General features: G+C 45.1%; 2 protein-coding genes across 2 annotated transcripts in view; both read left to right on the top strand.

Annotated features, from left to right (window-relative positions):
• LOC108966462 overlaps positions 1-6467 on the top strand; it is a 50606-nt gene extending 44139 nt beyond the window's left edge. Inside the window, exons 3-4 of the mRNA XM_018929379.1 lie at positions 2996-6388; positions 6462-6467. Of these exons, the coding sequence (XP_018784924.1) occupies positions 2996-6388; positions 6462-6467 (3399 nt within the window). The remainder of the gene's footprint in view (positions 1-2995; positions 6389-6461) is intronic.
• Positions 6417-15347, top strand: part of LOC108966466 — a 285646-nt gene continuing 276715 nt past the window's right edge. Inside the window, exons 1-2 of the mRNA XM_018929386.1 lie at positions 6417-7447; positions 12646-14225. Coding sequence (XP_018784931.1) covers positions 6557-7447; positions 12646-14225 — 2471 coding nt within the window. The 5' untranslated portion in view covers positions 6417-6556. The remainder of the gene's footprint in view (positions 7448-12645; positions 14226-15347) is intronic.

Below are 15347 nucleotides of genomic sequence, written 5' to 3'. Positions count from 1 at the left end.
TCGGATATTTCTACACACCTTTACCATGCGCCCAAAACTCTTGTGACACACATACCTCGATCTTCCTTTTTATCCTTTATTACTCAGCTACGTTACCAAGCATCTATTTTCGGTTCTAGGCTAGATTTTATTTGTTTAAATGTAGCAGTCCGGTTCGTATTTGAGCGGAAGATATTATTTTTAATGAGTCTTTAATTAGTTTCAACGTGAATTTGAACTCGATTTGTGTCTACATTTAACAGTTTAAGTAAATTAAAAAGAGTTGCCTTAATCTCCTTCGCCGCCTACAATACGAAAGTACATTTATATAAAATTCGAAAATGAAAAAACAAATTTTTTTTAATACCTGCAAACGATTGCCAATCACTTCACATATCCAAATTGGATAGAAATAAAAACCATTATCGCAAATGTTATCTAGAAATTTCCAACAGAAGTGGGTTACTCATACGCCATGCGCAACTTCATGGTGGGCGAGACAAAAGCCAAACACGTGAGAATATAACAATATTTCATATGAATATGTATGTTTGCAAAGATGCGTGCGTGCGCCTCGAATGGCTGGCTATAGAATTTCGTAAACAAAAGCGCGTCATGTTGCAGGTGGCAGGTGTGGCAGCGCTCTATTTCTATGGCGCACGCCAATACTTGCTATATAAATGCTTTTAACGCTAAGCTGTTTTAACTTTACTCCGCTGATATGCGAGCTTATAGTCGTAGGTGTGTGCATGTTCGCTGAACTTTCACATACACATCCATGCATGCATATTCCTACAGCGTGCAGCCATTCAATACTCTCATATTGCATTTATACGCATCGAGTGCGGTTTTTAGCGACAACGGGAAACTTTTCAATCAGATTTCTGTTTCCATCAACATTTCCGTAACATCGCCAATTCAATGCGTACAACAATGGCAATAACTAAACCGAGTGCGAGGCACGCACAGCACAGAATGTGCGGCATGCCACCATATGTGGTCGAATTATTATTGCGATTGTGAATTGAAAGCTTGAATGCTTGAGCGGAAAGAGGCGTTAGTATCGCTTGAAATGTGCATGAATCGTACACTAAGTAGCACGCGTGTTTTGGAGCTCCCGTTCGGCTTGAATTTATGGCATGCATTCGTTGACACCGATTGTCTGCTTTTCGCGCAGCACACGGCGGTCGAATTTGTCTTTGTGCTGTTTTTGTACCTTACACTCGGTCTTTTGTAGCCCAATCGCTCAGTTGTACTAAACTATGAAGAAAGCCGAAATTGAAGTGATGATAAGAATAAGACTAAAGTCACATTCCACCAAAACTTAGTTACAGTGACTTGTGGTTATACCCATATGTTGCAACAAGACCACTTTTGAACTGTATTCACAAATTCTTGATCATTTGAGACTATCCGAAAAGATCTGGTGTTCCAAAATGGAGCTCATACAGTTTCATCCGGTAGTCATAATACCGTTAGGTCCGTCCAATTTATCAAACAGTACTTGGATTCTGAATAAACAAAGCTCGGGTTAGAGATCCTGCTACTTCCAGTTTATTGACCGGAACCGGGTTAGAGATAAAGCTTCATGCAGTACTCATAATACTATTTGTATGCCCAGTTTATTGAACGAAACTTGGGTTTTGAATATGTTCCTCTTCAAACTTCAGCTCTTTAGTGAAAGATCGGTACCTTGAAGACACTCCATAGAACATTAGTTGGTCGTATTTGGAAAAAGCCTCAGTTGTAGACTTAAAGATACTTCGTGGAGCAAAGTGACTGTGAAACGCGAAGCTCTAGCATAAGACCAAAGCGACCAATATTCCGTTTGAAACCAAATACCTCAGTGCTTTAAAGCAAAACATTTTATAGAGATTTGAACCAAGCCACTGTCTCTCTCCCGCAAGTTTTCTCGGAAAAGATCTGAAACGGATCAGATACAGATCGTCGAATACCAGCTTTTGTAAATTGGGATCTTTGAGTTAAGATCAATCCAAATCAGAAGCTTGATTCGTTCTCAAGCGACAACAGACCGTCCAAAGAGAGCCAGAATTTTCGAACCCCGGCTGTTTAATAAGTGCTACCGTAGTTTCTGTATCTCTGCTGCAAGTTCACCTGGAAACAGTCAGAACTAGTCAAAGTCAAGGTCAACATGTAGTCAATACCAGCTTTTGTAAATTCGGATCTTCAAGCTGAGATCATGCCGAGGTAGAAGCTTGATTCGATGTAAGACGATATGAGCTCGCTCAGAATAATCCAAAATTTTCGATCCCGTCTCTTTAATGAGGATTACCGTAGTTATTGTATCTCCGCTGCAAGCTCACCAGGAAACAGACAGAATTGACAATTTGGCAAACCGGTAGTCAAATGGTATCTTATGTAAGCTGTACTATAGGAAATTGGGGTCCTCGAACAGGGATCACTTCCAAGCCAGAAGTTCTCATATAAGCTCATACCTTATAATTTGAAGAAATCTGAGGATAATGATTATTTTTCGGAGTCATTGAGAATATCTAAGGTAATGGAATTCATCCAAGGCTTATCTCACATATTATCCGTGAAAAAAGTAAACTTTTAACCTGACCCGAATCATGTATAGCTATTAGAGCTTATCTGGAATAAATCAGTGTTCTCTGACTAAAAATTCTCAACTAAAACTTGTATTCTTTCGGACACCTATTTAATGCCTTCCAATAGTTTAATGATTAAAACCGTTTAAGGCATCAAAGTAAAGTCTCCCAAGCCTTAAACTCAGCTTTGCGGAACTCGATAAGAAGCGTCTTTGCAATATTAAAATATTTTATTTCTAACCAGCTGAAGCTTCAATTTATTTAAATTATGCACTCGCATATGTGGTTAAAGGTTAGATGAAAAATTTCTAAAAGTCCAGTTATCTGAATTACCTGAAGTAGGGTATTCAAAGTTCGTTTGTACCGTAGCTATTACTCTTCTTTTATAGCCATTCTTTAGACTCATACGAACTCATCATTGTGCTGTTATCATTTATCTTTTGCAGAGCAAAGACCGGTCGGTGTCCTCAGTACGTGACCGTATTTACGACGATCCAGCATACACAGACGATATCAGCCACCTGGCGAACCCACTACGCCGCAACAGCTGTTCCGGTAAGGCGGACGCCAAAGCGAAATCCTTTGCCAGCGGCAATACGGCGAGCAACTTGACGGCCAGTGGCAGCAGTTCCCTGGGAAAGCGCAGTAAATTATCCAAGGAATTTTTGCAGCAAAATAAATTGCGCGATGTTGGCGCCACCTATGAACGCGACGCATCGAGTAGTTCAGACGAGCCGCTACGTTCGGAGAGTCAATCAAAAAGCGGCGCAACGGCGAGTGCGGGACGACGTGGACGCAGCCTAGAACGTAGCGCTGCTGCTGCGGCAACAGAGTGGAAGAGTGGCGAACGAAAACGTGAGAAGCGCGAACGCAGCAGTAAACAGAAAATCAATACGACGAGTGTGGAAAGCAATGCACTCCTCACACAACACGCGGAAATGCAACAAAAACAAGACAGTTATAACGAAGCAACAAACAACACGCGCGCGTCAAGCAATCGGCGGTCGAAAACGCAGTCAGCCATGATGACCAAACAATATAGCGATGGCGCTGCAGCCGATTTACAATGGGCGGTCGAACAGCAGCAGGCGCGCGATGAGATTTCATCCATGCACAGCGGTGCGTCTGCGGTGAAGGCTGTGGCAGCAACAAGCGCAGCAGGCGGTGCCAGCTCGAAAATGCAAATTGGCAGGCGCTTCTTGCGCGGTGAAATCGGCATTAAGAGTTTCAATTACTACTTACTGAAGGAGGGTATTAAGAGCTCGAAGCGCTTTGTGGAGAAGCAGCGCAACTCATTCACAAGCGGCTTAGCGAGCGCGGCAATTGGCGGCAAGAAGACGCACTCACGCAGCGAGGAGAATATCTATGAGGAGATTTTCTTCAAGGACGCGCCACCATCCGATGATGAACAACAGCAGCAACTACAACAAGAACAACAGCAGCAGCAACAGCCACCACCGTTACCGCTGCAGCAAAGCAATAGCGCACAGACGCATGCACATACACAGCTGGAACAACAAGCGCCGCACACACAACACGCACATCAAGCTAGAGGCGCCGAAACGCCCATATCACAATGCAGCGGCAGCGAAGAGGGCGTCTACGCCGACTGTGAACTTTGCCTGCAGCAATGCACCAAAGAGAATTGCGAATATTGCTACGCGCAGCAGTCAACGGCTGTCGCGGATGAGCATGCGCAAAGCGCCAGTAAAATACAGCGCGATATGGCCAAACCGTATGCGGTCGTGCCATTACAACAACAACAAACGCTCAATAAACTACCACAACAATTCGAAACGCCGGCGCGGCCATTAATCACGCAAGCGCCCAGCGCCGCGCCCGCCGACTACAACAGCTCGAGCAGCAACGGCGGCATGGCGGGCGCGCCACTACCCGCCGCGCACATACTTGAGTTCCAATCGTACAATCCGAATAATCCGGGCGTTTACAAAATAGAGACAACACCGGTGGCCATCACGGGTGAATACAATCCGATATTGCAATTTCAACAGTCTTCGCCGTCGACAGGCACCGCAACAACAACAACGCCCAGCATAGAGCTACAGCCTCTGGGTTTAGCGCAACATGCGTCGAATATGGCGCATCAACAGCAACAGCAACCACAATTGTTGCAACAAGTAAGCTATCAGCCTGCAGTACATCACCAACAACAACAACAGCAACAGCAACAGCAGCCCTTGAAACATTCAACCAACAATTACTTATTGCAAACGGGCGGCGGCGCGCCAACACATCACCACTACCATCAGTCACCGACAGTGGTCACCAGCAGCGCCGGCATACTCATAACACAGCAGCGCGCACGCGGCCATCGTATGGGCAGTCATCAACACCAACAACAACACTCACATTATATGCTCACTTATCAAGCGCCCGCAATGGCCGCCGCAGGACCGCCCATCTCCGGTGGCGGTGGCATGCAACGCATGAACACCAAATCATCGTCGTCCAGCGATTCATTGCAACAGCATCAACATTTGCATAAATACAACACGATGTCACGTCTCGATGCGCAACAAGTGCTGTTGGGCGATCCTTTCTATGGTGGCGCCACTGTCGGACCGACACATTCGCTCATGTTTGCCGCCAGCCGCCCTATAGGCGGCTCACAAATACTCGTCGATTCGTATGAATTGCCGCAAATGTACAAAAGCGATTCGCGCGCCTCCATACTGAGCGAGTACTCGTTGCGTAGCAGCGACAATTCGCATCGCTATAATCGCTTTCGTTACGCAGGCGGCGGCGGTGGCAGTTTTAGCGGCGTCGCCGGCGGTGGCGGGCAGGTGAGCGACTCCAGTCTGGGTGACTCGCTGTTTTCCTGCACCTCCGCGCAGCGTCGCTACTTTGGTAGTTCGGAGAGTTGCCGCTTTGGTTTCGAGTGTCGGCGCTGCAGCTTGGATGGCGGCGAGAAGTGCAGCTTCTCCGACACTTGTCGCTATGAATGCCGCAACTGCGATTGCTCCTCCAGTTACTTTTCCTCGGACTTCGACGAAATGTATGGCAGTGTAGCGGGCGCTGGTGGCTCGGCGGCCGCCTTAGCCGCGCAGCGTAGCAGCGGCATACCGCGCAAGACGGCGGCGGGCACACTGCCCCCAAGCGCTGGCAACGCGGAGTACGAGCGCAAACAGGAGCAACTCGACTTGAAGCAGAATAAATATGCGCAGGATTTCTTTAAGCATGTGAACGATGTTAAGCGCAGCATCTACCAGTCGGAGATGCAACGCAATGCAAGCGGCGCTGCCGAGTACGCAGTTAGCAGCAAATTTGAAAGCAATCGCGCTAAAGCTGCTGAGCGCGGCGCTAATGTGCAAGCGCCAGAAAGCAGTCCACGTCGCTACGCCACCAAAGATGCGCCGCAAATAACTACACTACCGCTAACCAAAGAGCGTACGCGCACAGCGCGCATCACAGCTGGCGCGCATACGGACAGCTCGACTACGCCAACACCAGCGCCACGCACTAGCTTACAGCAGCCACAGCCACAGCCAATACAACGCGCGTCGCGGCACTTAGCGGCCGCAACTGCTTATGAGCGCCACAGCGAATATCCTTCATTGGATCGTCTGGTGGCARGCGCCACGGGCGCCATACCAAAAGCCACAACTGTGTGCTTGCAAAACGCTGGCGGCACTAAGCATAAAAGTAATGCAACCAACACATTGCCAACGACAACCGGCGACATTAATAGTAATAGTGATCAACCGCTGCGCAGCGAACGCCATAGTCCGCGTCACAGTCCGAAGCATTTGAAAATTACCGATCGCCCACTCGGTTTGTCTGCGGCCTACGTGCAAACCGCCGATGGCGACACGGTCAAGGCTAGCGAGCGCAACACACGTGTCGCCGCTGAGGCGCTTACCAATAACAACAACAATAATAACATCATTGTAGCATTAGCCGATGCCAATCACAATGAAGCGCCCGCAGTCGCTTTATTGGGCGCCAACACAGCGGGTAGCGCAGTTAGTGCCGGCGACGGCGGCTCAATGAAGCGTGAACCACGTTATCTAAGCGTTGAGCACAATACCGGATGCGCACCTGCAGCGCATACTAGTAAGCGCCACCACCGCAGCTCATCCGCCTCCAAGCAGTCATCATTGTCCGTGACGCGCCGCAGCAAGGACATACCGGCGCCACCGCCACCATCGCCGGCCACCTACTCAGACCTGCAGGAGCTAAAGGTGAACATTGAGAACGCGCAGCAGCCAAAGCAACTGGATGAGGTTGAGTTGAAAAAATGCTCTGCCGAAAGACGCAAGAAGAAGCATGCCAAAGCAGATGGCGAAGCAGCCGAAAGCCAGACGAAAAGGGAAAAAGAAAAAGATGCCCAGCGCCAGCTGTCATTGCAAACAACTAAGGACGCGCAGTTAAGTCCAACCAAAAGTGGCAAACACGATACAGCCAAGGTGACAAAGTTAAGACTTCCAGCAACAGCAGTGGCAACAACAGCAATAAAAAATGCTGACAGTTCTTTGCATCAAGATTTATGTGAGCGCCCAGCTGTTGCATTACTGACGGCCACAAAATCATCTGTGGCTACTGCGGTGCCTGTGGCAGGTGCTAATTGCATGCCAGATGCCGCAACGAAATTGCAGCAGCAACAACAACAACAACAACAACAACAACAACAGCCACATCTTCAAGAGCGCACACATGACAAGCTGAACAATGCAAATTGCAATAGCAAGCATGCCGCAGAGGCAGTCAAGCAACTGGAAATGTGCAACAACGCACATGCCACAGATGATGATGATGTCTTTTATGATGCGCGCAGCGAGGATTCCGGTGGCACGGTGTCGAGCAGCTTGCTGCGCCGCCAAAAAGCAACAGCAGCGGCGTCGACGGCAATCAGTGGCGGCAGTGAGCGACGCGGCAAGGTGAGTAATGCTAATTTTTTGCCTCTGTATACATATATGTGTGTGTGGTATATACATATGTATTATATATGCTATGTGTGTGTGTGCGTGTAGGCATGCCTCTTGCATTTCCTCTTTTGCCACAAACCCGCTGCGCCGCAATGCTTAGCAAAATTTCACTTAAACACAAATCTTAGCATACCTACAGGCGCCGCCGCACATGTTTGCACTCGACTTCAACGTGCCTTTCTTTATTTGCGTGGTTGCGCATAGCTGCTGCATACTCAAAGTCGCCCAACTTAGTCGCTTGCCTAACTTTCATTGCATTACTTGGTTTTTGTTGCTGTTGTTATACAGCGCTTTTTGTTTTTATTGTACTATGCATTCGTTGTTATGTAGCGCAAGTTGTTAGCGCGTTGATTGTGCAAGCAAAGTTCTGCCACTTTGTAAGTTTTCTTCTTTTACTTTCACGTTGTTTATTCGCTGAATCCGCATGTGGCGCTGTCTACCTTTCCACCCACCTTTTCCTAGTTGTTGTTGTTGGCGTTGTCTGGATTTATTTCACTCATGTCTCATGTCAAGCCATGTCTTTTTCGATTTTTCTTCGCATTTTGACATCGAAAACTTTGTCCTTCGCTTCACGTGTTGACGCGCGCGCCAAGTCGGCGTTGTTCGTATTCCAGTCTAAGCGGCGTATGGCACGCGGTAAGAGACGCGCGCTGTGCAGTAGGCGCAATGCGTTGGACGTCACCGCTGTACTTTTCATTGCATTGCATTGTTGTTGGGATATTTCATTAATGAAACAATTTATATTAAATGAGTTGAAGCCGCAGAAGTCAAGCCAAGCGTCAGCAACCTGGCAGGTAGGTAAGCACAATGGCACGTCTCCCTGACGCTGTCGTCAGCAGTTCGGTTGTGCATGTGCGCATGTAGGCCAAGCAGCTGTGGTATGTTTGGTATGTGTGGCATTTTGCATATCTATGTTACTGCGGTAGTGCGTGTGTCAGGGATGCGATTTGAACTCAAGAAATGGTTGTTAGGTGGTTAGGTGGTTGGACCAGTCTATTCAAATTTCAAGAAACACCATTGCTTGACTGAAATGTGACTATTTGGTCTGGCGTTTGAGGTTAAACCAATATAAGAAATGATTATTGATGGCTGTCGGCTGATTATGACTCTACGCTACGGCGTGGAATGATCTTGGCAGTTATAGGTTCGATTAGTCTAGTTTAGGTTAGGTTATGGACAATGGTTGATCACCAAATTGCGGATCGTACATGAACTTTGCTATGTAGTACTTTGTGGAGCCCAAAATATAGCACTCGCGTAATGAGATCTTATGAGTAGGCAAAGTGCTTTGAGGTCAATTTCAATTTGCTTAGGCGTTTTATTTTTATTCCCACCAACTCGGCGCATCGTCTAAGAGACTGAGCTCAGTTCAGGCACAGACGGTATAGGCAAAAAAGAAGTGCTGAGATGTTTATAACACGTCTTATTCCAAACAGCCTCTACAACTAACATCCAATTAGATTCTCAAACTTGGACGAGAGCACTCAGTGTTACACTATCTTGAGTGGTGTAAAGCAAAGCCTGGTTTTGGATCCTCTACGTGGAGCTAAGAATATGTAAACCAAAAAGTGCGAAAACAATCGCATATGCGGATGACCTCATAGTGGTAGCAATGGCTAGAAATCTGGAAGACATCCGGATCAAATGCGATGATTGCACAAAGGGTTTGCGCCGATGGTCTGCAACCATGAGTCTAGAGCAGAAAACAGAAATCTTGTTTATTAGCTTCAAGAAATTTGACGAAACGATATCGTTAAACATAATAGAAGGTGGGATTAGTTTACAGCCACAATTGAAGTAGCTTGGTGTAATAGTGTACCCAAGACTCAAATTCAAAGAACATTTGGAAAGCAAATAAATCCTGTGATGTTTTATCGAGAATGGTGGCAAATAAAGGCTGTGTGCCTATCAGCCGCCGATTTTTAACAGCTAAAGTAATTATTTCAGTTGTACAGTATGCGGCTAAAATGTACCCTTTTATGCCCGAATTAAAATGAGCGGAGTTAAAACATTTTTTTTTAGATATATGTTAGCCTTAACTCAAGTATGAAGTGATACAAATTTCAAAGTCCTTAATGTCATGATTCGTTAGTAACAGGATGTTGCCTATAGGCAACAGCACTTTTACAAAATTATTTTAAACAAACTAAATACTTTTGCAATGATTTAAAGATAATCGTTCCACCAATTCTTTCAAGATTATGTCGCTTTTCAAAGCTTAATTTGAAGTGCTTAGGCGAAAATTTCGAAATTGTTGAGAGAAACTAACTGGTAGTGAAATTTTTTAACTTTGCCACTTTTAGTTGACTTCAAGATATTTCGTCGAATTTTGTCGGTCCTCATGAACAAACACCCTCCAAATCAGTTACAAAATTCTATGCTAAAATCTAAAGAATTCAGGTTAGAATAGGATGACAGAGTACGAAGGTATTGAAATCTAATGTGAAAATATATATATTGCGGCTTGAAATTGAAGAGGGACCGAATTCTGAAATACTATAGAAAAAATTTTAATTCGACAACAGGAATACCATACAAAATCTGTAAACAGTGGTTTGAAAATATATTCCAAAACTGTACTGTTTCTCTGTTTTACGGTAAAACTTTCAATACATTCGAATATTTCAGTATTTCTGTAAGGAACTTTTTAAAACTTTTCTAAAGAGCAACGACATTGAGCTCTTTCATAAAAGTCTTCTGATGTAAAATATTCCAAAGCCTTCCCGATTAATAGCAACTTTTATAACAAGAAATGCATGAGATGAGAGACAAGAGAAAATCCGAAAAAATCTTAGAAACTAAATGACATTTCCGCGAAGTTAGCGATTACGTTAAATATGCAAACAAACAAACGGCAACTCACGAATATTTAGCAAACAACAAACGAAAAGTCAATGAAACTACCCAGAAGTTTCCCTCATAATCTCTGCTCACGCAGTGCTGCAGCAAGTATAAACCAATCAAAAAAAATGCAAGGTATTATTTGTAGCTATGCAAGGCCAGCAAACTCAAACAAACAACACAGGGAAGGGGCTCAGCGTAAAGGGAAAATGATGAGGGAAAAGGATGCTGCAAACGGACAGCAGTGACAATGAATTTGAACTGAGAAACACCGCAGCCATCCACGACACCTGCGAGCGGCGCGGGTGGTGTGTGGATAAGTAAGGCGCTCAAAATCACAGCAGAGACAGTATTCTTCACACAAAACGCCGAGTGTCGATGTGCCTTTCTCACTGACAAAATCATTAGCAAGTTACTGGCGCTTCTATGCCCGCCCGTCTCTTACGTTTTCGAAGACAGGTGAGCTCCTCTGCATTTTTCATCCACTTAACGCTCAGTGCGGCTGACAATGCCAATGCCCCAGACGTTTTGTATTTCGACAGACTTGAGTCAAAGTAAAAGTTTTTCAATTAATTGAGCAAATTTGCTTAATGTCATATTTCGCGGACGAGGACAATGGCGCAAACAGATTAGGTGGTAGCTGTATAACGGACGGTAACAATGCCTAGAACAAAGACACATTCGTGAGGTGAACAAACTGTCGGCCATATTGTGGAAGTAAAGATTGCCTAGCAGTTGTTGGTAGTAACATTTAAGACATTCACGGAATGCAGGTAGAGTTGAGACAATGTCAGATTTGTGCTCCGAATAGTTGTGTGTGTGTAATAGTATTTGTAAAGGTCTTTGCAATGTCGGCTTAGTAATAACAATAAAGTTAATAATAGTTTGTTGAGTTGAGTGACTTGAGGACGGAAATGTCGGAGCTTTTGTTATGAGGTTTTAGACCTTTTTAATGTAACAATGGCAAGACTCTTCAATATTTTCAAGCACCTTTGAGAATTATGTGAGCTTTTAGATCAGATATATGAAGGGCAGACCTTCTTCTTCTTTATTGGCGTGGACACCACTTACGCGGTTATAGATAAGTGAAAAAAACCTTAGTCTAGCGGAAACTGGACTATAGTGGAGGAAGGGTCTAGATGTTTCCAGCTCATTTTCCTTCCTGCAACTTTAGCGTCCTCAATAATCTTTAACCCCACCGACTGAGTTCCTATGCGACAGTGTTCAGTTAGAACACCTATCATTGTTGGCCAGAAGGCTTTCACAAGCTCAGCAGTGCTGATTGCTGACAAACACTTACTGAGCTCGCATGAAGCTTATATATCCAGCGTCTGAGGCAACAAAACAGGTGAACACGTTCCCATACTGAACGGTTTTAGTTAAGGATGACATTTCCTGTGAGCTCATCAGTTTTACTGTTTCCGCCGATTCCGCTATGGACAAGCACCTACACAAGTTTATGATGAAAGTAGGACTCAACTAATCTTAAGAAGGTTTACCCGAAAATAAGCCGTACTTCGTAGAAGTATCTCTGTTGCTACTGGTAATGTTGAGCCACTACAGTGGTCTGACAGTCTGAAAGAAGAGATTGAGAGACAGAAGACTCCCCCTGAAAACTTCCTCAAACTCCACACATCCCTAAGAGGTATATCATCCATATAAATCCTTTAGGAAAAAGAGTTTGACGTGCTTCCATAAATCGAAAATTTCTTTCTTTTTCCTACAGAGATCTCTTTAAGATACCAACATAAGTTATTTCGACTTTTACTTTTGAGATTCTTTCGTACAGAGTTTCCTCTACAAACTTCTAGCACACCACATGGTTTATTGATGAATGTATTTTATTCTCTTTGGCGATTCGTTTAATAATTCCGAAGAACAATTTTAGTCCCATGTCATTCAGTGCCACACTGATTTTTGTGCTGAAGTCGTTGTTTTTGAACCTATTAAGGAGCAGATTTTGGTGTGTATTCAGTTCGCAAAGTATATATTCAGCCAGAGAGACACGAGACTTTTAAATCGGAACAGAGGACAGGAAAATGTGGCTTCTTCTGAATGAGAATCTAAGTTCTGATTGTATAGCCGATTTCCGAGAAGTAATTTAAAATTCAGCTCAGCAATGATATAGTGAAGTTCAAGGCTCCAGCCTTCATCCATATTGCCGAGCTGATTTTTAAATTTGGTCATATTTTATACACGTTCATATTCTTACATACATACTTGTACTTCAATTTATACAATCTTAACTATTTTGTTAAACGAATTTGCACGGCTGTTCAGCACACTTTAAAAAGTACCCTTTTTTACAGGCAACAACGAGCCCTGAATTCAACCGGGAGCAACAGAACAAAGCAAAAGAAGAAGAAGAAGCAGCGGCAAGAGACGAGCCATCACATGAACACATAGCCAGCGGCAGCGACATTAAATTGGACACGGACAATGCTGGCGCAGTGCAGTCGGTCGCTACGAATGACGAGGCCAATGCGACCACAGTACAAACGAAATCCAAGGACACGTTGGCGGCTAACAGCGAGAGCGTCAAAACTGACCGAACGAAAAGCGCAACGAGCAAATCCAACAACAACATCAGGACGACGACGACCAGCAGCGAAGCTGCCAAAAGTGCAGCAGCAACAAACGCTCAAGCAACGAATGTGATAAATGTTGCTGCAGTCGGAGCAACAGGGTACTCGGCGATGGCATTGAACCTGGGCGACGAGGCAAATGCAGAAAATGCGGCAACCTCGGCAACTACAACACAGCCAGGCAGTAGTGAGCAACACCGAAATGTAGGCGGCAGTGGTGCCTTGGAAGGTGGCAGCACCGGCGGCGGTCATCACAGTCGGCGAGAGAAGAAACGACGCGCCGCCACCAGTAGCAGCAGCCGAGAATCATCCGGCCGACAACATAAAGCAGCCACCATTCCGGCAATGACTATAAGTTGCGATACATGTTGCCAGATGGAATGTGAGCAATATCAGCAACAACAACAACAGTATACATTGCTGTACTCACAGCCCAGCCGCCGCCATGAGTCGCGTGCCGAAACGAAAACCAAAACAAGTAAAGCCGAAAGAGCGAACAAAATAAAAGACGAAAAGTGGAGAGAGCGCGCCGTAGCAACAACAAAACCTAGCGCTAATGAGCAAGCAACAATTGCGCCAACAACAGCGCCAGCGTTGAGTGTGAGCACAAGCGTGTCAGCTGGGAAAGAGCGGGCAGACTCGCCGCTGTCGTCGTCGTCGCCGACATGCGCAACAGCTATGTTGACACGCGCGAGAGCCGAAGCACAAGATACACAGCCAACTGCAGTGGAGACGCTGCAGCTGCCTGCTATGGCAATAACAACAACAACAGTAAACACCACAATTACAACAAATAACACAGACATGATGCAGGCAAAGGCAGTAATAGTTGAGGAAATTGGCGCGCAAAGTGCCAACAGCGAGCGCAACACTGAGCCAAACACGCAACATGTTGCTGAGCATGTTGCTAACAGCGCTGCTGCCCATGAACAGTCTGTTAGCAAGTGCGTAGCAGACGAGGAACTCTCGGAGGTATCCAGCGCAACAACAACAACAGCGACAACAACAAACGCCACCATCATTATAACACCAGCTGAAGCCACAGCAGCAACAACAACAATGGCAGAAAGTAGTGCCGCTTTAGTGGAGGCTGTAGACTCGGGTGAGGCCACAGTGGCCGCCAAACTGTTAACAGACTCACCAGCAGCGCCAGCAACATTAACGCCAACGCCAACGCTGGCAGTGACGTCAACAGCGCCAACTGGCGTAGCCATCACCGCAACAACTTCGCCATGCACCAGTGCGGCCAACTCGACGGTCAGTTGTATTTCGGATATCGCAGGTGTCACTACGCCTTCGTACAGGTATGTCGCACGCGCGCGCATTTCACATTTTCACATTTACAGTTTGTTTTGTCTGTTATTACATTTGTGAGCAAAAAAGTACCTTCGCACCGAAAAAAGAAAGAAGTTGCAAATTTTCGCATATTTATTATAAGCAGTGCGGTACGGTGCGGTGCTAAGTAATTTTATGTATATGTGTGTGTGTATGTTTGTGTGTGGTTGTGGAGCAAAACGTTGCAGCGCGCTGGAGTGTATGTGATAATAAATTGGCAGCGAGCGAAATAAGCAATTTCTATATTTTGCAACAACAATAACAAAAATTTGTTACAAAAACAAAAAAGCAACGTTCGAAATGAAAATGTTTTAGTGCTCGCGCGAAATGTGTCGCAGCAATATTTTGTTGCTGTTGTTGTGTTTTCAATTTTTTTTTTGGGTTGTTGCTTGCATTGGCTGTCTTCAGATTTTGCTTGCAACAGCGCCAACGTCGATTTGCAGCCATTATTTGTTGCTGCTCGTTACTGTTTTTTCTTTGTGTTTTTTTTTTTTCGTTTGTGTGTGGAAAAGTCGTCGCAAAAACGTGTGTACGGTATTTATTGGCGATTTGAGCGGGCAAAGTGCTGTGGCAAGTAATGTGTGACTTTTTGCTGTTGATTTTGTTTTTTATTTGATTACTTTTTTTCGCTCATTCCAAGGCATTGCATTTGCTTGTGGCCGGCTCTGGCTTCGCCTATCTGCGCTTAAGCTGACTTCCTTGTTTTACTCGCAATTCGTGGTTCGGGCGACACGCAACACGTTCCTCGGTGCGCGTACTTACAGTTGGTGTGGCGACCAGTCTAAGCCGATTTGACATTTTACGCACCATCTATGCCAGTGCCGAGCGACAAAAACGTACACATGTTTTAGCTATCGTTATCCGCTGTTGTTATTGCTTTTATGTTTATTGCTGACGCAGCTGAATAAGCTCAATCGGGCGGCAGTTTAAGGCCTTGTACCCGAGTGTCCTTCTGTGGCAGCGCACTTACTATATCCAATATTGTATTTATGGCGATGTGTGTGTAATATTTTTTTGCTACTAAATAAATACAAGCTAAAAAATAAATACAAAATAAAAAAAATTGAAATTAAAATTTTGGAAAAATTATA

Source organism: Bactrocera latifrons, unplaced genomic scaffold (genome assembly GCF_001853355.1).
Source record: "Bactrocera latifrons isolate USDA-ARS-PBARC rearing strain unplaced genomic scaffold, ASM185335v1 scaffold_160, whole genome shotgun sequence".
In the NCBI taxonomy this organism is placed as follows: Eukaryota; Metazoa; Arthropoda; class Insecta; order Diptera; family Tephritidae; genus Bactrocera; species Bactrocera latifrons.
Note: the sequence above shows the minus strand (reverse complement) of the source record. Positions and strands in the feature narration are given on the sequence as shown.